The sequence below is a fragment of the Tamandua tetradactyla genome, chromosome 13 (assembly GCF_023851605.1).
Source record: "Tamandua tetradactyla isolate mTamTet1 chromosome 13, mTamTet1.pri, whole genome shotgun sequence".
Taxonomy (NCBI): Eukaryota; Metazoa; Chordata; class Mammalia; order Pilosa; family Myrmecophagidae; genus Tamandua; species Tamandua tetradactyla.
This window is the reverse complement of record NC_135339.1, coordinates 71,049,637-71,071,780: the sequence shown is the minus strand read 5'-3', so window position 1 is coordinate 71,071,780 and position 22,144 is coordinate 71,049,637. Positions and strand designations below refer to the sequence as shown.

The following is a 22,144-nucleotide window of genomic DNA, read 5'->3' as shown; positions in this document are numbered from 1 at the left end:
ATTTCATCTCCAAATAATACAAAATGATTTTACAATTAGGAAACCTCCTTGCAAAATCACAACCTCATTACTTGAAGATGGAGAATGCTGAAACCACAAAATAACATTGAGTAGAAAATTAAAAAAAAAAATCACTGACTTCCAGTGCCAGGATTTCACATGCTACTGCCCCAGTCCTGCTGTGGGCAAGACTCCATGTATGCAAAATAGACCTGGACAAACTGTGGGAAAATACTAGCAAAGGGCCAGAGGGTGATTTGGAGCAACCACAAGAAAAATAAAATGCCATAAAAGCAGCAAGCAGATCCGAGCACAACTGCACAGAAGAGATTTTATAATATTTGTAATTAAAAGGGTCAGATATTGAATAAAGGCCCAGATAATTAAAAAGTCAGGTAACATATAAAGGCCAAGTGAGATTTAAAGAGATCAATGTCATGTAAAGACATAAGCTTTAATTTAAAGGACAGGCACAATTTAAGGGGACAGTCTTCTAAAGGTATGTATTTGGGGGGCTGGGAGGAGACCAAAAAGAGGAAGCACCAGTTGGCAATTGGGTGGTGATGGGCACAAGATGAAGACAAGACAAAGAGAACCACAAATTAGAGGGTTTACAATTCTTTCTCTACAACTAAAACAGACAAACAGATAAAAATATCGCTAAAGTATCTGGAAATTTGCTAGACAAAGAAAAGCACATTGTTCGACTTGTAATCTTGTGAAACACTTGATATCATAAAGTAGTAAAAGGAACACAAAATCCACCGAGAACTATTACATAAAATCAGGGCACAAAATTTCGTAGAAATCAATGGAGGAAAATTCTCCTAATCTCAGGCAACCACTAAAAAATATGATAAAATAAATGATAGGAGATTAAAATGGTATGGCTAGAAAATATCTATGAACACAAAAGAAGGCTGGTATGAAGGAATAGAGGAACACAAGAGGCATAAGATGTATAGAAAACAAATAGCAAAATTGCAGGTGGAAATCTCAATTTACACATAACTCATTTAACTTAAATCTATTAAACACTAAATAAAAAGGCAGACATTGGAAAGATGGAGAAAAAGTATATAATCTGACAAAGAAAAAGCCTCAGGCCAGATAACTTCCTGGTGAATTGTACTCAATATTAAAACAATAATGAACACCAATTCTACCCAATATTTTGAGAAAATAGAAGAGGACAGCATAATTCCTAACTTATGCTATGAGAACAACATTACCCTGATACCAAAACTATATAAAAATGACAACGTAAGTAAACTACAGCCAAATATCCCTTATAAATACAGATGTAAACATTCTCAAGAAAATCTCAAACAACTTAATCCAACACCATAAAAATGGACCAAGTGGGTTTACCCCAGGAATGCAAGATTGTTCTAATATCTGAAAAATCAATTTATATAATTCACTATATTAACAGAATTAGGGACAAAATCCGCATGATCATCTTCTTAATAGAAGAAGAATAAGCATTTGCCAAAATCCAATACCCTTTCACCCTTTCACAATAAAAGCATTCAACAAAGTAGGAATAGATGGATCTTCCTCAGCCATATAAAGGACATCTTTAAAATCCAACAACTAACATGATATTTAATGGGTAATGACTGAATTTGTTTTTCCTAAGGAAGGAACAAGACAAAGATGTCAATTCTCACCACATCCATTCAATGTTGTAATGGACGTTCTACCCAGTGCATTTAGATAAGAAAAGGAAATGGTACCCAGACTGTAAAGAAGATGAAAAGCTCCATTTGCAAATAACATACTCTTGTATATAGAAAATCCTAAGAATTCCATCAAAAAAAGAAACAGAACTATTAGAACTAACAAATGAATTCAGCAGAGATGCAGGATATAAGATTGATATACAAAATCAGATGTATTTCTATACACTATTAATGAACAATCTGAAAATGAAAGTAAGAAAATTCCATTTTCAACAGCAGCAAAAGAATAAAATACCTAGGAACAAATTTAACCTATATATAAGAAATGTACAGTGAGAACTACAAGACATTGTTGAAAGGAATTAAAGAAAATTTAAGTGGAAGTATATCCCATGTTCATTGATGGGAAAACTTGATATTGTTAATATGGAAATACTCTCCAAACTGATCTACAGATTCAATAAAATATAATGTCTCTTAAAATTCCATCAGCTGGGAGTGCAAGAATAGTTCAGTGGTAGAATGCTTGCCTGCCATGCGGGAAATCCAGGTTTGAGTCCCTATCCATGCACTTCCCCCACAAACAAACAAATATACATTCAACAAATTGTGCTGCAATAATGGGATATTCACATGGAAAAATAATGAAATGTGATCCCACCTGTGCTGGTTTGAAAGGATGTATATCCCCTAGGAAAGTCATGTTTCAATCTAAATCCCATTTCATAAAGGCAGAATAATCGCTATTCAATGCTGTATGCTTGAATTCATAATTAGATCATCTCCCTGGAGATGTAACCCAATCAAGAGTGGTTGTTGAACTGGATTAGGTGACGACATGTCTCCACCCATTTGGGTGGGTCTTGATAAGTTTCTGGAGTCCTATAAAAAAGGAAACATTTTGGAAAATGAAGAAGTTTTGGAGAGAGCAGAGAATGCTGCAGCACCACGAAGCAGAGCGTACATGAGCTAGCGACCTTTGGAGATGAAGAAGGAAAACACCTCCCAGGGTGCTTCATGAAACCTGAAAGTAGGAGAGAAAGCTAGCAGATGATGCTGTGTTTGCCATGCGCCCTTCCAGCTGAGAGAGAAACCCTGACTGTGTTCACATGTGCCTTCTCACTTGACAGAGAGACCCTGAACTTCACTGGCCTTGCTGAAACAAGATATCTTTCCCTGGACGGATGCCTTTGATTGAACATTTCTATAGACTTGTTTTAATTGGGACATTTTCTCAGCCTTAGAACTGTAAACTAGCAACTTATTAAATTCCCCTTTTAAAAAGCCATTCCGTTTCTGGTATATTGCATTCAGGCAGCTAGCAAACTAGAACACCACCACATAGCACACACACACACAAATTCCATCAACCTTCTCTTTCTAGGAGTATTAACTAGCTGATCCTAAAATTCGTATTGAAATGCAAGTTACCTGGAATACCCAAAAAAATTTTTAAAAAGAGCAAAGTTGGAGTATTCATACTTCTCAATCTCAAACTTAGTACACAGCTACATTAATAAAGACAATATAGTAATGACATAAGGATAGACATGTAGACTAATGGAATAGAATTGAGAATCCAGAAATAAATTCTTAACATTTGTGGTCTGTTGGCATTTGACATTGGAGCCAAGACAGCTCAATAAGAAATGAAGTATTTTCAATAAATTATGCTATTGACAACAGGCTATCCATAAGCAAAAGAATTAATGTATACCCCACCATATCCAATGTTAAAATTTTAACTCAAAATGAGTCACATTCCTAAATATACAAGGTGAAACTATAAAACTCTTAGAAAACCCCTATGATAATAGGGGTCAATCTTCCTTATCTTGGATTACACAGTGGTTTCTTAGATATGATACCAGGAATATTATAAAAGACAAAATGAAAAAATGGAGAATCTGGGTTTCATCAAAATTAGCAACTTTTGTATGTCAATCGAATATCATCAACAATGTGAAGAGACAACTAACGAAGTGGGATAAAATATTTACAAATCATATAACTGATAAAGCACTTGTATCAGAATATATAAATAACTCTTAGAGCTCAGAAATAAACTAATTCAAAAAAGGGCAAAGAATTTCATAGACACTTGCAAAGAATATATTCAAATTGCCACAGTGCCTAAATTGTACCACAAATTATTTTTTTCTCTCTTGTAGTTGTCTTGGAATAATGTGATCTTTTATGAGATAAAAACATTAATTTAAAAAGCACAAACATTCAGAACATGCTACAATTTTTAACTGTATTATTGTTTTTTGCGGGGGAGTGCATGGTCCGAGAATCAAACCCCAGTCTCCCACATGGAAAGCAAGCACTCTACATCTTTTAGCTGTGTTTTGCAATTATTTATTTGCTCTCCTGTTATATTCTGGTATCTAAAAATATGGAGTTTGGCTAACTTCTATCAATCTCTGAAGCTCTGGTTCTAACCTGATAAGGAGGATCTAGGACATATATTGGGGTTTGGGGTGGTTTTGTGAATGGTTATCAGTAGATTGATGAATTAGCTGTATGTTATTTGTGTGCCTTGAAAATGGTGCAGCTGGATGATTATCCTCGAACTGAAATTTACTTATAAGCTGGGGCACAGAGTGCCCTCACCATGTCCCCAGAGGATCTGGACTCTGAGAGCAGCAGACTCTGCTCAGGCTTCATAAGCTCTATGGCTTAATGGAGGGAAGAGATAGGAGATTAAAGGTGAACACTTAAAAGCTCTAGTGTGCATCTGAAGTTGATGTTTATCTATTTTCATAACTGACCTGGCTTGCAAATCTCCCCTGTGCATGCTCTGAAGATTAATTGTTTTAAAAAGAGCCACTGCAAAAATTCATCTCCTTTGTCCTTTGTACTGTCATTTCCCTTGGTATTCATTTTGGTTAGAGTCTCAGGGGTCACAAGGATCTATTTGAAGTTATAAATGACTAACTTTATGCTGAGTCTATTATCATTTGCAAACCACAGAAAAATGCCAAAGAAATGCAGGAGGGATTTCTCTCAGTGATTTACCCCTAATGACCTTGCAAAATATTTAACTAATGTTGTAATTAACAGTTGACAGATCAAGTTATCTTTTAGTAGAGAAATAAAGTCACTATATATCAATATCAGTAATCTGATTAACTGTCTGTAGCTATGGCAAAAGTAAGCTTCCTGATTAAGTTAAGGTTGTAGTATTCCATGAAAATGTGCTTTATCCAAGCCTTCTTGATACCTTGATATTTCTTAACATCATCTCATCATCATCATCTTCTTCATCACCATAAATTTCGTAGAAAAAACTGAGGATCTAATATACATTTTTAAGCACTTTGCATGTTTTTTTTTTAATTCTCACAAAAAGCCTATGAAGTAGAGGTTCTCCTATTATTCCTATGTTAGAAATGAGACTTAGAAGTTAAGTAACTCGCCCAAGGCCTTGGGTTATAAGTGCCAGAGTCCTATTGCCTTTCTTTTCTAGAGCAAGAGTCTGACACATTAACCACTTTGCACTCTTTTTTTTCTGTCTTTTTTTTTTGTGAAAAATAACATATATACAATTTGCACTCCTTTTTCCTGTCTTTTTTGTGAAAAATAATATAAATACAAAAAAGCAATACATTTCAAAGCACAGTATCATGATTAGTTATAGAACATATTTCAGAGTTTGACATGGGTTACAATTTTAGGTTTTTACTTCTAAATACTCTAAGAAACTGGAAACTAAAAGAGATATCAATTTAATGTTTCAGCAATCATATTCATTTGTTAAATCCTATCTTCTCTGTATAACTCCATCATCACCTTTGATCTTTCTATCCTTCTCTTTAGGGGTGTTTGGGCTGTGGCCATTCTAACTTTTTCATGTTGGAAGGGGCTGTCAGTAATATGGGGTAGGGAGATGCAACTAGCTGGTGTTCTGGAGAGGCTGGGCCCTCTAGGTTTCAGGATTTATCTGGTCCAGGGACCCACCTGGAGGTTGCAGGTTTCTGGAAAGTTGCACTAGTGCTAGAACCCTTGTAAAATCCTATATATTGCCCTAGGTGTTCTTTAGGATTGGCTGAAATGGTCCTGGTTCAGGTTGGCAGGTTATGATAGGTAGCAATGTCTAACTGAAGCTTCCTAAGAACAACTACCAGTGTAGCCTCTTGACTTTGTTTGAACTCTCTCCTGCCACTGATACTTTTTACATTTTGCACTCTTAATACCCATCTAAAAGTATCTTTAAAGCAAAGGTCTTGGTGCCTAGAATAGTCATTAATTAATTTTTCCCTCTGCCTTTGAGACACAGTAACATTACCTAAAATAAGACTAAAAATCATTAGACAGAAAAAAAATTTCTCAATGAAGCCTAACAAATCAATGTAAAAGTTGAAACAGAGACCTAATGTACTTATTCTAGTTTGCTAGCTGCTGGAATGCAATATACCAGAAACAGAATGGCTTTTAAAAAGGGGAATTTAATAAATTGCTAGTTTACAGTTCTAAGGCCGAGAAAATGTCCCAATTACAACAAGTCTATAGAAATGTCCAATCAAAGGCATCCAGGGAAAGATACCTTGGTTCAAGAAGGCCTATGAAGTTCAGGGTTTCTCTCTCAAGTGACAAGGTACATGGTGAAGACAGTCAGGGCTTCTCGCTCAGCTGGAAGGGCACTTGGCAAACACGATGTCATCTGCTAGCTTTCTCTACTGGCTTCTGGTTTCATGAAGCTCCCCAGGAGGCATTTTCTTTCTTCAACTACAAAGATCATTGGCTCATGGACTCTCTACTTTGTGGTGCTGCAGCATTCTCTGCTCTCTCCGAATCCCCTTCATTCTCCAAAATATTTCCTCTTTTATAGGACTCCAGAAACTTATCAAGACCCACCCAAATAGGTGGAGACATGTCGTCTTCTAATCCAGCTTAACAACCACTCTTGATTGGGTTACATCTCCAGGGAGATGATCTAATTACAGATTCAAACATGCAGTATTGAATATGGATTATTCTGTCTTTACAAAATGGGATTTTGGTTAAAACATGGCTTTTCTAGGGGACGTATAACCTTTCAAACCAGCACAGTACTCAATGGCCAAAATTTCTGCCATAATAATCAGAATTTATTGCAATCTTTCAATGACTAAATACTGTTTTGTTTCTTTTCAGAAAGTGTTTTACTGTATAAAACCTAAAATATTTATTCCATACATTATGTTTTCTCCCAGCAATTCTGAAAGGTAGGCAATATTATCATTTTAATGGTTGTATAACTTGAAGCTCATGACTTTGCTCAGGTAATCCTCAAGGTAGAATCGGATTCCCACCTTAACTGTGGATTCCAGAGCCCATGTGCTTAAATACTATGCCACATTGCTTTTCTAATGCAGTTGGTATTGTTCACTGAAGCTTTTTAAATGAGGATTAAGAAGGACAGAAGAAGAAAAGCACAGAGAAAGGAAGTGACTTATAAAAGTATTCAGAGGAAGTTTGGGTCAGTGTGGGGATACAAAGTAGAGGTGGATCAGAGATTTCAGTAGGGAAGGGATTATAAGTATATGATTTCTTCATTACATTTTTGTTTTCTTTCCTCTAATGACAGCTTTAGACATGACTCCAGAGAAAGAAAATAAAAACATGATGCAAGATTGTTTGTTCCAGAACTGTCAACTTTTATCCTCCCCTTTCAGTAGCTTATGTTAGAGCTGAGAATTAAAGGGAAGGGTATCAAAGACAAATTCAACTTTAAATAATGTTGAATGTTTAAATATGTGAACAAACAACTAAAAAAAAGATAAAAGTGGTTATTTCTGGGAGCTGGATTTGGGGAACTGAAGGTGTTCCTGCAAAGGACAGTGAGCTGTCTTGTGCTATTGATTATAAAATTGAAGAATTGTAGAATTTCTTTTCTTTTTTTTTTTTTTGCATGGGCAGACACCAGGAATCAAACCTGAGTGTCCGACATGGCAGGAGAGAACTCTGCCTGCTAAGCCACTGTGGCCAGCCCAGAATTGTAGATTTTAACTATGATTTTCACTACTACGTGCAGTTCTGTTATGAAATTAAAAATAAAAGTTCTTCCAAGGAGTTTGGAGTTACGTGCTCTGAAAAACATGTTCTTAAACTTATCCATTCCTTTTGGTATGAACCCATTGTATGAGATTGGGTTTGAGATTTTGATGTATGAGATTTTGATGAGATTACTTCAGTTAAGGTGAGGCCCAGCTCAATCAGGATGGGTTTTAGTCTTATCAATGGAGTCCTTTATAAGCAAAATGAAATTCAGGCAAAGAGAAGGCCTCAGAGGAGCAGCCAGAAGCTGAAATCAATGGAACATGGAAGAGAGCAGAGAGTTCAGGAGAGGCTGCCATGTGTGCTGCCACATGACAGTAAAGCCAAGGACTGAGGAGCCAGCCCCAGAATGCCACTGTTTTGGGATAGAAAGCATCACTTTGATGACGGTCTCGACTCTTCCTAGCCTCAAAACTGTGAGCCAATAAATTCTCATTGTTTAAGCCAACCCATTGCATTATACTTACTTTAGCAGTCAAGGAAACTAAAACAAATTATGGTACTAGGAGAGTTGGGTGCTGCCATTGCAATACCAAAAAATGTGGAAATGGCTTCTGAATTGTGTAATGAGTAGAGGCTGGAAGAACTGAGGTGCTTGATAGAAAAAGCCTAGGTTACTGTAAAGTTGGTAGAAATAACAACTATATGTTATTTACAAGAGACTCACCTTAAATTCAAAGCCATAAGTAGGTTAAAAGTGAAAGGATGGAAATGAGTAGTAGCCAAAAGAGAGCTGATGTACCTGTAGTAATATCAGATAAAATAGACTTTAAGACGAAAGCAGGTAACAGGATCAAAGATGATCCTTACATTCTAATTAAGGGTTCATTTCAGTAAGAAGATGAATAATTCATACCAATTATATGTAAAATAAATACTCCTAACAGAAGAGTCCCAACATATATGAAATAAATACTGACAAATTTAAAGTGAGAAATAGAGTTTCTACCATAACAGTAGAGAACTTTAATAAGCCACTTTCCATAATATGACACCCAGACAGAAAGTCAATAGACTTGAATCTAGAAATCACTAACAGAGAGAAAATGGAAAATTCATAAACATGTGGAAATTAAATGACATAGTCTTAACCAGTGGGTTAAAGAGTTTAATTACAAGGGAAATTTGGAAACTCTTGAGGCAGAAAATGAAAATACAACATGCCAAAACTTATGGGATGCAGCAAAGGCACTGCTAAAAGGGAAATTTATAATTCCAAATGCTTACATTAAGTAAGAAGAAATCAGAGACCTTTCTTCAAAATTGAAAGACCTGGAAAAAGAATAAACTAAACCCAAAGCAAGCAGGAGGAAGGAAATAAAGATCAAAGGCAATATAAATGAAACAGAGGAAAAGAAACAATAGAGAGAATTAACAAAACCAAAAGCTGGTTCTCTGAAAACATCAATAAAATTGAAAAAACTTTAGCTAGACTGTTCTAGTTTGCTAGCTGCTGGAATGCAATACGCCAGAAACAGAATGGCTTTTAAAAGGGGGAATTTAATAAGTTGCTAGTTTACAGTTCTAAGGCTGAGAAAATGTCCCAATTAAAACAAGTCTGTAGAAATGTCCAATCTAAGGCATCCAGGGAAACATACTTTAGTTCAAGAAGGCCAATGAAGTTCAGGGTTTCTCTCTCAAGTGGAAGGGCACATGGCAAACACAGTCCAAGTTTCTCTCTCATCTGGAAAGACACCTGGTGAACATAGTCAGGGTTCCTCTCTCATCTGAAAGGGCAGATGGCAAACATGGCATCATCTGCTAGCTTCTTCCCCTGGCTTCCTGTTTCATGAAGCTCCCTGGGAGGCATTTTCCTTCTTCATCTCCAAAGGTCACTGGCTGGTGGACTCTGCTTCTCATGGCTATGTCATTATGTTCTGCTCTCTCTGAATCTCTCTCATTCTCCAAATGTTTCCTTTTTTATAGGACTCCAGAAACTAATCAAGACCCACCCAAATGGGTGGAGACACATCTTCCCTAATCCATCTTAACAACCACTCTTGATTGGGTTACAGTATTGAATAAGGATCATTCTGCCTTTATGAAATGGGAGTTAGACTAAAACATGGCTTTTCTAGGGGACATACATCCTTTCAAACCAGCACATAGACTGATGAGGAAAAAGGAGAGAGGATACAAATTACTAAAATCTGAAATGAAATGGGGAGATTTCCACCAACCCACTGAAATAAAAAAGCATTATAACAAGATATTTTGAACAACTGTATGCCAACAAATTAGATGACCCAGACAAAATGGGATAATTCCTAGAAGCCCACAAACTGCTTATATTGACTCAAGAAGAAATAGAAGATCTCAACTAACGATTAACTAGTAAAGTGGTTGAATCAATAATCAGAACCTTCCTACAAAGAAAAGCTCAGGACCCAGATGGTTTCACAGGGGAATTTTACCAAGCATTCCAAGATGATTAACATGAATCCTTGGAAGCTGAGGCTGACATCTATTAGGGATAGTGCTGTCCATCTTAGATGTATACTAATCAGAAGCAAATGTTGAAATGTTTATGAAGGGGGATAGAAGTAGGGAAGCAGAGTTACAACCTGCAGCTCTAGTTTTTTTTTTTTTTTGATGGTTAAAAAATTTGGGTTTTATTGTTTTTGCTAAACAATACTAAAAAAAAATTCATTTTGAAGGCAGGGCTTGAATTATTTAATTTTGATCCATTTATTTAATTAAAAAAAAAAAGGAGAAAGAGACCATGGCCAAAAAAATAATTAACCCCCCAGCCCCACCCCATGCCCAGAGCTCTAGCCAGTCATATGAGCATCACCCATATCCCATTCAGTGCTTGATATTCAGCTGGTGGCACACAGTACTCCATGTGACCACCTGAAGGCACAGGGGCAATGGGTGCCAGTTTTAGCTTTCAGTAGCTTAGTCAAAGCCAGACAAACTGATGGGCTAAAGTCCAGAAACTCTTTCCAGGTTTTCTGCCCATTGGCTGAGAGTACATACAAACTGTCATGAGCTTGTAAAATTTAAGGGGGGGGGGGGAATGTCGGCGCACAGGAGCAGGAGGTTGACTGGAGAAGAGAAACTATAGGTCACCCTAGCTTTTTCCTAGGCTAGTGGCTTAATATAAAGAGAGGTCAGATGGGTGAACTCCAGGTTTCTTATAAGAGAAAGTCATCCCTCACGGAGGAGCTGAGATGTGCCATGTAAAACAGTTCTTCCTGCAGAGGGCACAGGAAAAAGGGCAGCTGACTCTCTCATCTAGGAGAGTGGTGAGGAGGTTCTTCTAGTACCATGAAATAAGATAAAAGGCAGAGGGAGAATCCTGAGGTTTTAGCCAAATGTGAGACTGGTACACACACACAGTTAAAGACTAAAAAGCCATCAAGAACCCTCAAACCCCAAATCTTATCTGTACACACTGGCTCTACAAAGTGCTGCAGGAGATTCTTGCTGTGAACTAAGTCAAATTAGTTGCCTGGCTATGAATGGTGAGAGGGCAATACGTTTTAATTTTTGGAGGGATGAGGTGGGAAAAATGGCCATGATCTAGTAAAAAGAGGCCTGCAAGAAGCAGAAAATATTTAGAGAACATTTTAATATATATTTTCATATATATATTTAAAGTTAAGAAAAATAAAACTAATTCAAGCCATGCCCTGTGCAAAAAAAAAGGAAAAAAAAAATTTTGATTGAGACCATCTCCTACTCTGGTCTCAATTAAGTATCACAGTCAGCTTGTTACTTTTATTTTAGAAGAGAAGTTTCTTTCAATCACTCAGAAGGCAAGTGTAACCACTTATAAAAACAGAATGGCAGGGAACAGGGAAGAAAAGGAAAGATAGAGGTTAAAAGAAAGAACAGGGAAGGAAGAGAATTTTCAAAAATAAAATTAACAAGGTGACTGCTCCAGAAGAGGGCTTTGAAAAGGACAGGGGTGGACCGAAGTCTGTTAGTCAAGTAATGATTCAACTTTTAAATTATTCTCTTGTTCTTTTTTGTTGGGTGTTTTGTTTGTTCAAGTCTAAGATCTGGAAATGCTGACCCTTTGTTAACAAGAGTCAACAAGAAATAAAGGATCCCTTCCCTCCCCCGGTCTGCCTCCGCTGAAGCCATCGTCGCCTCCTTGGCTGGATGCTGGAAGAATCCTCCATGTATATGATGGACTCAGGATGACAGGGCAGCCTCCTTCTGTGGTTGCTGGGCTTGTGAACGCTGCAGTATCTTTTGGCTTTCCACGTCTCTAAAATGTTTTTCAACTATTTTGCGTACATGGCTCAGTGCACTTCCCTCTTTGCCTTTACAGTTTTCCACTTGATATGGGGGTGTAATAACAACTTCTTCCATGACTACAATGTTTTTTTCTTGCCATTTACAGTCTTTAATGGTCTTGTGAATGGTCTGGAAGAGTTGCTGGCCCTCTAGGGAGACACCAGCGCTGATTGCATAGGCCTGGCTCAGCTTCTCCTCCTTCTCTGTCCGTGCTTTGCTGGCAAGCTTACTAACATTGAGTGAAGCTAGGGGAGGAGGGGTTTCTGTTCGGTCATTAATTATTTCCACTTCTGAAACATATTGTAAGTTTATGAGCAAGATGTCTGCATGGTTGGGCTTTCCACTGGAAGAGGGACATTTTAAAGCGAGCATTTTGGACTGGTAGTCGAAGGCTACCACCTCGCCCTGCAGCCGCTGCTCCTGGCACGTCCGGCACGACACCTGGCTCCCAACGCTGAAGTACTCGCCCGGAGGAGCCGCCATCTTGGGAGAGCAGCCATGGCCGGCGGCGGCGGCAGCAGCGGGCGAAAGCCGAGCCCCCAGTCTGCAGCTCTAGTTTTATGTATACTATGCTGACAGGACAAAGGGAGAGGAAGAAAATGGTAGGAAGAAGGACAAATCTCCATCTTCATTTATTTTCCTTTTCTCTCTTACCATGTTTCTATATTTTTGCTTAAGCTATGTAAATGTTAGAAAAAAAATAAATATATATGTATTCAGCAGGAAAATTTTTATGGATCTTTCTGGAAGCTCTGCCTTCTAGGAATATTTAGATACAATATTTAAGTGAAAAGAAATGGGGGTCCTGGGATATAGCTTCATTGGTGGTGGAATTAGTGAGTGATGGAGTAGAGTTACCTCAAGGCTGATGGTTGACTTTGACCCATGTCACAACCATACTGCCTGATGGCTCTTCTTGTCTGTAAACTGGAGAATCCAATTAGTCTCCAATAAATTGAGACAGAATTGCCACAGTGGTACAGAAGGGAGAGGAGATTTTCACTTTCCAGAGTCATACAAGCAGTGCTACTGAGGAAGCATTGTCTGGTGAAGACGAAGTATAAGGGGGTACTGGAAAAGGGTGATCTTGGTTTACCAAGATCACAGTGAGCCTATGCACTTTTCCTACTGCTATGATTAAACTGAAGATGTGTACTTTTCTCTTCCTTTTCCTTAAATAAGCAAATGCACACACAGAGAGAAAGAAACAGAGAGAGACAAAGAGAGCTCACTGAGGTGCTAGAGTCTATATAGAAGATAGTGAATATATCCCAGAGAGAAACCACCAGCAGTATTGTTGGATGTTCAGCTTCTGAACATATCTGAAAAAAGACAAGAAGTTTTGTTTGGTTTTATAGGTTGCCTGGAATGCTTAAAGTGTTAAACACTTAATGATATAGAAGAGCTGTGGGTGCAAATCACATCCATATGATGTACTTTGTTTTACATTCTAGTATTGGGTGCCTGCATTTATTTCAATAACCTTTAACTCAAGGACAGATATTCAGTACTTTATTAACTCAGGGCACACAAGATATTTTTGTTAAAGATGTGGATAAGATCTATGTGCAGGAGAACATTCAGTAACTTTACGATTTAAGGGAAAGAGGAACATTTCACAAGTGAATGAATTAGGAATCTGTTTAGATTCTGTTGCAAAATAAAATTCACTTATTTTAAATTTGGGGTTAAAAATAAAAATATTACGTAAGTGGATTGCTGATGTGAAATGGAACAAAATATGTGAAATAAAAACAGAAGTGTCAAACACAAATGCATTTTAATTTACTTATGGGACACTTTACTGGCTTTGATAAAGCAGATCATTTAACTAAACATAAATGATTGACCTTGACCAATTGAAGTATGATTAATTTATTTGATCATTATTCTTTTCTACTCTAGACATTAGATAATTATTAGTCTCTGGCTTTAACAAACTTGCTATGCATTTGTTACTAGCCTCTGTTGTCTAAGGATGATTCTTGTATCAGTCAGAGTTCTCCAGAGAACAGAACTAACTGTGTGTGTGTGTGTGTGTGTGTGTGTGTGTGTGTGTGTGTGTGTGTTGAGATTTGTTATGAGGGATTAGTCATGATTGTAGGAATGGAAATTCTGAATTTGTAGGACAGGTCAGACATTGGAAATTCTTATAAGAGTGTTGTTGAATTCTTGAGTTATATTCCTTAGACTGAAAACTTAGGAAGGATTTTGGGACGCAGTCTTGAGGGAAAATCTTTGATTCTTGGAACCCTCAGTTCTTGCTGTTAAGACTTCTATTTGATTAGGTTTCCAAATTCTAGATTTTCAAAGAGAAAATAGCGTATGTTTAGTGATTTAGCAGTTAAATCTATTATTTCAATTGGAAGAAAAATGTTTATCTCAATAGTTATTGTCAAGGGGAAAATAGAGAGGAGTGGATGCGACTGTGTGAAGTACAAGTAAACTCTGAGAACAAACACTTGGCCCAGAATAATTGATAGTTTTTTTCTGAGATGAATTACTATGAAAGACATGTCTCCTGTTTCAACCATTTATGTGACATTTCTACCTGCGCATTATGTACCAGCTGGGAATATAATGGTACCAATTAGGGGTGGAGTGAAGGTAGAGAAAGTACGGTAGAAATAGATGGATAAAGTAATTTCAGATTGTGTAAAGTACTAGGAAGTAAACAAAATGAGGCAATGTGACAGAGAGTGCTGTTTGTTCCTTTAGACTGGGAGGCCTAGGAAGGCCTCTGAGGAGAGAGGTGCCTGTGTTTTGTCAGCTAGATGAGCTGGATGATTCTGATCTGTATTTTATCACTAAACCCCACCTGGGGGATGAGGATTAGCAATGGGTATGTGGTGGGGAGACTCAGGGGTGAAGAAAGGTTGTATTTAAAATTCATTACTTGCTAATAAAAAAGAGCTGAATCTTAAGTTGATCCTGTATTAGTCTATATTAATATATCTTCATAAGAAATTGGTCATGTCAAAGTAATCCATTAAAGAAAGAGGGCAAAGTTTAGTGTACTAAGTGGATTATCAGATAGAGAGTTCCTTGGAAGTTTCAATGGTGGAAGGTAGAGCCTCAGGCCAAGAGACTGGAAAAAGCAAAATCCTCTCCAACACTCTAGAAATATTGGAGAAGAATTCTTTGGTTTGTGGTGCCTATGGTGGAAAAGAGACAGGCAATGATTATATAATGTTCCTTAGATATTTAAGCCAGAATAATTTAAGATGCAGCAACAAAGAGAGGAAAGAGAGCAGCTTGACCTAAGGCATTTGCTGAGATGGTTTTCTGGCAAACTCCAAGCTTAGTGTTTGCAGTAGTGTCTCAAAATATTGGGTAGCTTCACATAGAACAAATTTCACCCCAAGATCTCAGAAAATAGTACAGGGAAGGGAACACCACGTAAATTGTCATGAGTTAGAACAATGGACTTTGGAAATTAAACAATCTCCAATGACTACATGTAGCTCCAATATTAAAAGCTCAATGTTTGACATTTGTTTACATTGTTTTTGATAAATATAAACCTCATCATGATGTACTTGTCTTCTATATTTACATACCCTCAGTAGTGTTAGGAAAGTGGCATATGCCAACCGGATATGCTCCATAATTATCTTTGAAAGTGGATGGAGTAGCTGAACTTTACTCTACAACCAGTACATATGATGCTTGATGGTAGGGACTGTGTCACTTAGTTCTGTACATAAATGAATCTCTAGCAAATATGGATTGGATTATTTGTTTTAAAAGGGGCGAATGGTTAGATATCTTGTTGAGAGGACTTTTGTAATAAAAAATAGTAGATGTATGGATGGATGACTACCTGCTACTTCTTGTTTGTATTCAGTCTACTTTATCTGCGTAACCCGGCACACAGGAAATGCTAAAGAAAAGTGTTGAATGAGTGGATTAGGGATGTTTAACTTGCAAATAATTGTCTTTGAAGGTCTGATGGATTTCTTTATGTGATATAAATTTGACTTTTTTTGTGTGTGTTACTACAGGCTTGATCTAGAACAATTGGCAGAATTTATATACTGGGATGTGCAGTTAAAGATAAGAAGAAATCCTATAATGTAATTTATAGTTTAGTTGTATCTTCCTCTAGATTTCACGTTCCTTGTGGTAGAGATCTCTTGTCCACTGTGCTCCTATTCCCTAGCATGTGCCTGCCAAATAATAGAGATTTCATAAACTTTGAATGAGTGTATATATGAATGATGATTAGAGATTTCCAACACAGAAACTGTGCTTCCCATCATTAGAGTTGCCAAAGCATTGCCTAAGTGACTATCCATTTTTTGAGACTGAAAGCAGAGATTCAAGAATCAAGTAGGGGCTTGACTAGATGATACCATAATGTTCATTCTAACCACGGAATCCTTAAAGAATCTTTCTAGAATTAAAAAAAAAATTAAAGTGGGACATGCATTTTTCCCGTATATGGCAGTCCTTCCACACCATTTGTAGACAACTATTCTTCCTCCAACTGTAAAACATTCTATAAGAAATAAATTATAATTCCTTTCTCTGTGTTGAGGAAAGAGAGCTGAATATCCTTTTTTGGAGTATGGCTAAAACATTTTATTATGCTTTGAAAAAACAAAGTGGCTCTCTCCCTTTTCCTATCTCCAAAACATTCCAGAATGATACTTTTCCTGTAATCTGGATTTTAGAAGGTGCATCCTGCCAAGGCCAGTGTTAGAAGCAATCCCCTCCCCTAGTAGTATAACACAGTAAGACTTTGTTTCTAAGTGTTGGATGATTATGGGGCTTCTGCAGGGAATCACCATGAGGTGAGACCATAACCCCCAGAACTCACATCAGATGTTCTGTAAGCCTCGTCTCTACAGCCATCTGAAAGCTAACTAATGCTTTGATGCATATGCAGACCCTCGACAGTAATTCTGGCAGTATCTTTGGTATCTGCTACAGCCTTTGTCCTTTCGGGTAAAATCCTATCTACTAGAATTTGTTTTTATAGCAGAAATACCATGTTATTGGAAAATAGTCCCGGAGCAACAGCATAGCATTGCCTGTTTCCTTAGAAAAGCTGCTCTGCTCTTAAAAATACCACCTGCTGAAGTTTTGTAATCAGCCTGGAATGATGATGTGTCATTTTGGTGTTTATCTGTTCATTTTATCTGCCATCCCTAGGTTGACAGGCAGAAATGCATATTTACTCTTTCCCTTTATTCTTAATTTAAAAATTTTCTTGGCTATTGGGACAATTTGGAAAGCAGTGAGTACAGAATATTTAAACATCTTCAAAAAGGAAAAAAAAAAAAAAAAGCAAAGCACTATGCAGGGGTGAAATGGGACTTGCCCAAAAGAATCTTTGTGACTAAATTTCATTAAAGCTCTCAGAAGGGAAAACAGGGAGGGTAAGAAAATAATAATATCTAATGTATATGTAGCACTGTGTATCATTCAATCTTCACCCTTTCAAGGGTTTGTCAGAGGGATATTATTGTGGTTTGATAGCAGAGAACACAGTATGGTTAGGTGACTTGCATAAGGTCTCATGGTAAAGGTGGTATTCAAGCCCAGGATAGTAGGTTTTGACTCTTTTGGCTTGTAGGAACTTTCACAGGGGATTCCTGTGAAAACTGTGAGCCTTCTCTCCAGAAAGACTGTGTGCGGGAGTAGACAGGGGAATGGCAATTACCTGCATTCAGTCAAATGCTTTGATTGACTTCAGGGGATTCCTAGACCCTTTGAATCCAGTCATGGACTCTGTGAGAATGACTCTTCATTATGAGAGTCATTTCCCAGTTTCCCGATGATTGGTTCAGGCTAATAGTTTCCTGGACCTGCTAATGCATTATTAAAAGGACTGGGCAGGGAGGGTATTCAGTAATTTTATGAAATAGAAACTTTAGTACATTGCTAATGGAAATTTAAAATGGTACAACCACTGTGGCAAGATTTTGGAGGTTCCTTAGAAAGTAAAAAATAGAATCAGCACATGACCTCGCAATCCTTCTTGTAGATATATACCTCCAAAAATTGAATGCAGGGACTTGAACAGTTATTTTCATATTGATGATCATAGCAGCATTATTTACAATTGCCAAAAGGTGGAAGCATCCCAAATGTCCATATGATGGAATATTATTTAGCCATCAAAAGGAATGAAATTCTGATACATGCTACAACATGGGCATACCTTGAAGACATTATGTTGAGTGAAGTAAGCTAGATCCCAAAAGACAGATATTGTATGATCTTCCTTATAAGAAATAATTAGAATATGTAAGTTATTAGTTAGAAATTAGAATATAGGTTACAGATGTGGGGTCGGGAATACTAAATAGATAAAGGTTTTGTTTGGGAATGACAGAAAAGCTTTGGTAGTGAGTAGTGGTGATGGTAGATATTGTGAATGTATAATACCACTGAATTATATACTTGAAAGTGACTAAAATGTCTAATTCTAGCTTGTATATATGTTTGGTAGTTTGAAGCTGAATGGACCCTAGAAAAGATCATGTTCTTAAAGCTAATCCATCCCTGTGCATAGAGACATATTGTAGGGGGAACCTTTGATTAGAATACTTCAGTTGAGACTTGTCCCAGGTGGGTTTTAATCCTTTTACTGGAGTCCTTTGTAAGAAGCTGAGAAAGGACTCACATAGAAGCTAAGAGAGACAGAAGACAGAGAAAAGACATGAAAAAGCTGAGAGAGGACACCCAGAAAACAGAGAGGAAGCCGCTGAAACCAAAAGCTGGGAGTAACAAAACCTGGGAGAGAAGGGAGAGGCCAGCAGAGGTCACCATGTGCCTTGCCATGTGATAGAGGAGCCCCAGATTGCAAGCAGCCTTTCTTCAGAGAAGGTATCGTCCCCCTGATGCCTTAATTTCGACATTTACATGGCCTTAGAATTGTAACTTGTAAGCTAATAAATCCCCATTGTTAAAAGCTAGTCCATTTCTAGTATATTACATTCTGGCAGCTCTACCAAACCAAAAATACAGGTATCTTGTATACCTGTAACTGCATAGCTATTTTGAACAGTTTTTAGAGTCAATAGCAAAAATTAATTGCAAATAGCATTCTACAAATGACTAGCATAGTTATGTTCATGTTCTGTGTCTTTAACTTAACATAAACTGTGATGAGAATTAAAATCTTCCATGAGGCTGATGCACTGGGGACAGGGTCCCCAGATAAAGTTTGGTGAGCAACAGCAGGACTTTGGCAAAGTTTTCACTACTCTATAGGGAAATTAAAAAAGAAAAGGACAGGTGGGTTTTTCACCCAGTTAGCATTAGAACCCACCAACTCTTGGTGCTCAGGAGTACCATCTCTGGTGCCAGGCTCCCTGGCTCCATAGCCTGGCTCTGCCACTGGGTTAGACTGGACAATGTAGCTAACTTCTTTGAGTTTCAGTTTCCTTATTTGTGAAATGGGACTAATAATAGTACCTAATTCATAGGGTCCTTGTGCTATAACTAAATAACGTAATAGACATAAAGCACTTTTTATTTATTTATTTATTTGTTTGTTTGTTTATTTATATTTTGCATGGGCATACCCCGGGAATTGAATCTGTGTCTCCAGCATGACAGGCGAGAACTCTGCCTGCTGATCCACCATGGCCCACCCTAGACATAAAATGCTTTAAAAAGTAAGCTGTCAGTACACGTTAGCTGATGTTAAGAATGAATAATAATGAAAATATACATATACTTACATGGCACAATAGTTTGAAATGCTGTTATTACTATAATAACAATGATGATGATTATTCTGGTGTGCTAGCTGCTGGAATGCAATATACCAGAAACGGAATGGCTTTTAAAAAGGTGAATTTAAGAAGTTGCTAGTTTACATTTCTAAGGCCATGAAAAATGTTCCGTTAAAGCAAGGATATAGAAGTGTCCACTGTAAGGCATCTAGGGAAAAATATCTTGGTTCCAGAAGGCTGGTGAAGTTCAGAGTTTCTCTCTCAACTGGAAAGGCACATGGTGAACATGGCGATGTCTAATAGCTTTCACTCCAGGCTTCTTGTTTCATGATGCTCCCCCGGGGATGTATTCCTTTTTCATCTGCAAAGGTCTCTGGCAGCTCTCTGTTTTGTGGTTCTGCTGTTTTTTCCAAAATGACTCCTCTTTTAAAGTGTCCCAGTAAACAAATAAAGACCCATTCCAGGTGGAGTCACATCTCCCTCTATTCAAAAGTTAATGCCTATAAATAAGTCAGTCACATCTTGTGGAGCTAATCTAATAAAATTTCCAACATGCATAATTGAATAGGGATTAAAAGAAAGGGTTGCTCCCAAAAGATTAAATCAGGATTAAAACACAGTTTTTCTAGGGTACATAATCCTTTCAAACCAGCACAATGATGATGACTTTTATCATTATTATTATCATATTAAAGTCTTACTAGTTGTGAAAATCCAAACACTTAGTGTATGTGAGGGATAAAAAGAAAGGGAGACTAGTAGAGAGAGGGAAATAAACAGTTATAAGGAGGAAATACCTTCTTTGCCTAGTGGAGTGTGAGAGAAATAGGGCCAGGTAATTTGGACTACATTAGAATTCCTTGTATTTGAGATCCTCATTTTAAATATGTTCTCTCTTTTTGTATTTCCCTTTCCAGAATGTTAGTTTTTGAGATCAGCAGTCTTGTCTGTTTTGCTCATTTGTTGCTTTCTCAACACCAAGAAGATTTCATGAAACTCAATAATTATTTGTCGAATAAGAATAAAAATTTGATGAATCTGTTAGTGCCAAACATGAACATGAATGGTGCCAAACGATTTCTGAATTTAATTTTCTTAATATTGCAAGCACTCTGTTTTCCCTTGGTCTGTGGATCCCGCAATAAATTCCATTACTGGAGCCATGACTGATGGGGCTGTTTGAATCTTACCCTCAGCCTGTGCTACAACACAGGGCACAAAACAGTGTCAGACATCCTCTGTGTAAGATATAGATACATCTGCTATTTATATACTAAAAATACTGGGGCCACAGTGGCTCAGCAGGCAGAGTTCTCACCTGCCATGCTGGAGACCCAGCTTCACTTCCCAGTGCCTGCCCATACCAAAAAGAAAAACAAACAACAACAACAACAACAACAAAAACCCTGTATATTTAATTTTTTATTTCCTTTTTAGCATTTTTATTGTGAAATATACACACACAAAAAACAATAAATTTCAAAGTACATTGTAACAAATAGTTATAGTACAGATTTCAAAGTTTAGTATGGGTTATAGTTCCACAATTCAGGTTTTTCTTTCTAGGTGCTCCAAGACATTGGAGACCAAAAAAATATCAATATGGTGATTTAGCAGTCAAACTCATTTGTTAAATTCTATCTTCTCTTTTATAACTCCTTCTTTTCCTTTGGTCCTTCTCTCAATCTTTAGGCATATTTGGGCTATGCCCATTCTAACTTTTTCATGCTGAAAAGGGGTGTCAAAGATATGGTATAGGGCGATGGAGCTAGTTAATGTTCTTGGAGAAGCTGTCTCTTCTGGGTTTCAGAAATTATCTGGCCCAAGAACCATCTGGAGTTTATGGGTTTCTGGAAACTAAACTTAGCATGTGAAACTTTTGTAGAGTCTCAGATAGAGCCCTAGATGTTCTTTAGGGTTCACAGGAATGATGTTGTTTGGGGTTTGGAAAACCGTGGCAACTAACAATATCTAGCTGAAGCTTGCATAAGAGTAGCCTCCAGAATAGCCTCTCTCTCAACTCCATTTAAACTCTCTTAGCCACTGATAACCTATTTTGTTACGCTTCTTTTCCCCTTTTGGTCAGGAGATAATGGTTGGTCCCGTGGTGCCAGGGCCAGGCCCATCCCTGTGTATTAAATTTTTTTATTTGTTTGTTTGCATTGGCAGGTACCAGGAAATGAACCCAGGTCTCTGGCATGGCAGGCGAGAACGTTGCCTGCTGAGCCACTGTGGCCGGCCTTGTGCATTAAATTTTCAAAATGAAGAGTTTCAGTGCCTAGCAAACTTTGTCTCACTGGAAAAAGAAAAAAAAAAGGCAATTATTTAATTGATTTTTTAAATGTCAGAGTATTTCCACCCAAAGATTTAAGTGGAGAGAAAGACTTTATCAAGGATAAAAATAGGTTGGTGGTGGGAGAGATACAGGTAACAGTGTGGTGGAAAGCAGCTGTGGATGGATATGAATAGGAGTAATTA

The 22,144-nt window shown here is 37.5% G+C and overlaps 1 protein-coding gene and 1 long non-coding RNA gene across 4 annotated transcripts in view; one reads left to right on the top strand and one right to left on the bottom strand.

The window, feature by feature from the left end:
* LOC143653224 (uncharacterized) overlaps positions 1-22,144 on the top strand; it is a 108,247-nt gene that overhangs the window by 61,945 nt on the left and 24,158 nt on the right. The gene's annotated exons all lie outside the window — the stretch shown is intronic.
* LOC143653223 (protein LSM12) lies at positions 11,677-12,503 on the bottom strand. Of its 2 annotated transcripts, XM_077124420.1 has the most exons (2): positions 12,375-12,503; positions 11,677-12,200 (listed from the first exon to the last, which is right to left on the bottom strand). In XM_077124420.1, the coding sequence occupies exons 1-2, from the start codon at positions 12,456-12,458 to the stop codon at positions 11,871-11,873; spliced, it is 414 nt and encodes a 137-aa protein (XP_076980535.1). In that variant the 5' UTR covers positions 12,459-12,503; the 3' UTR covers positions 11,677-11,870. The 2 variants fall into 2 exon arrangements, with proteins under 2 accessions (XP_076980535.1, XP_076980534.1); XM_077124419.1 differs by having other exon boundaries at positions 11,677-12,503.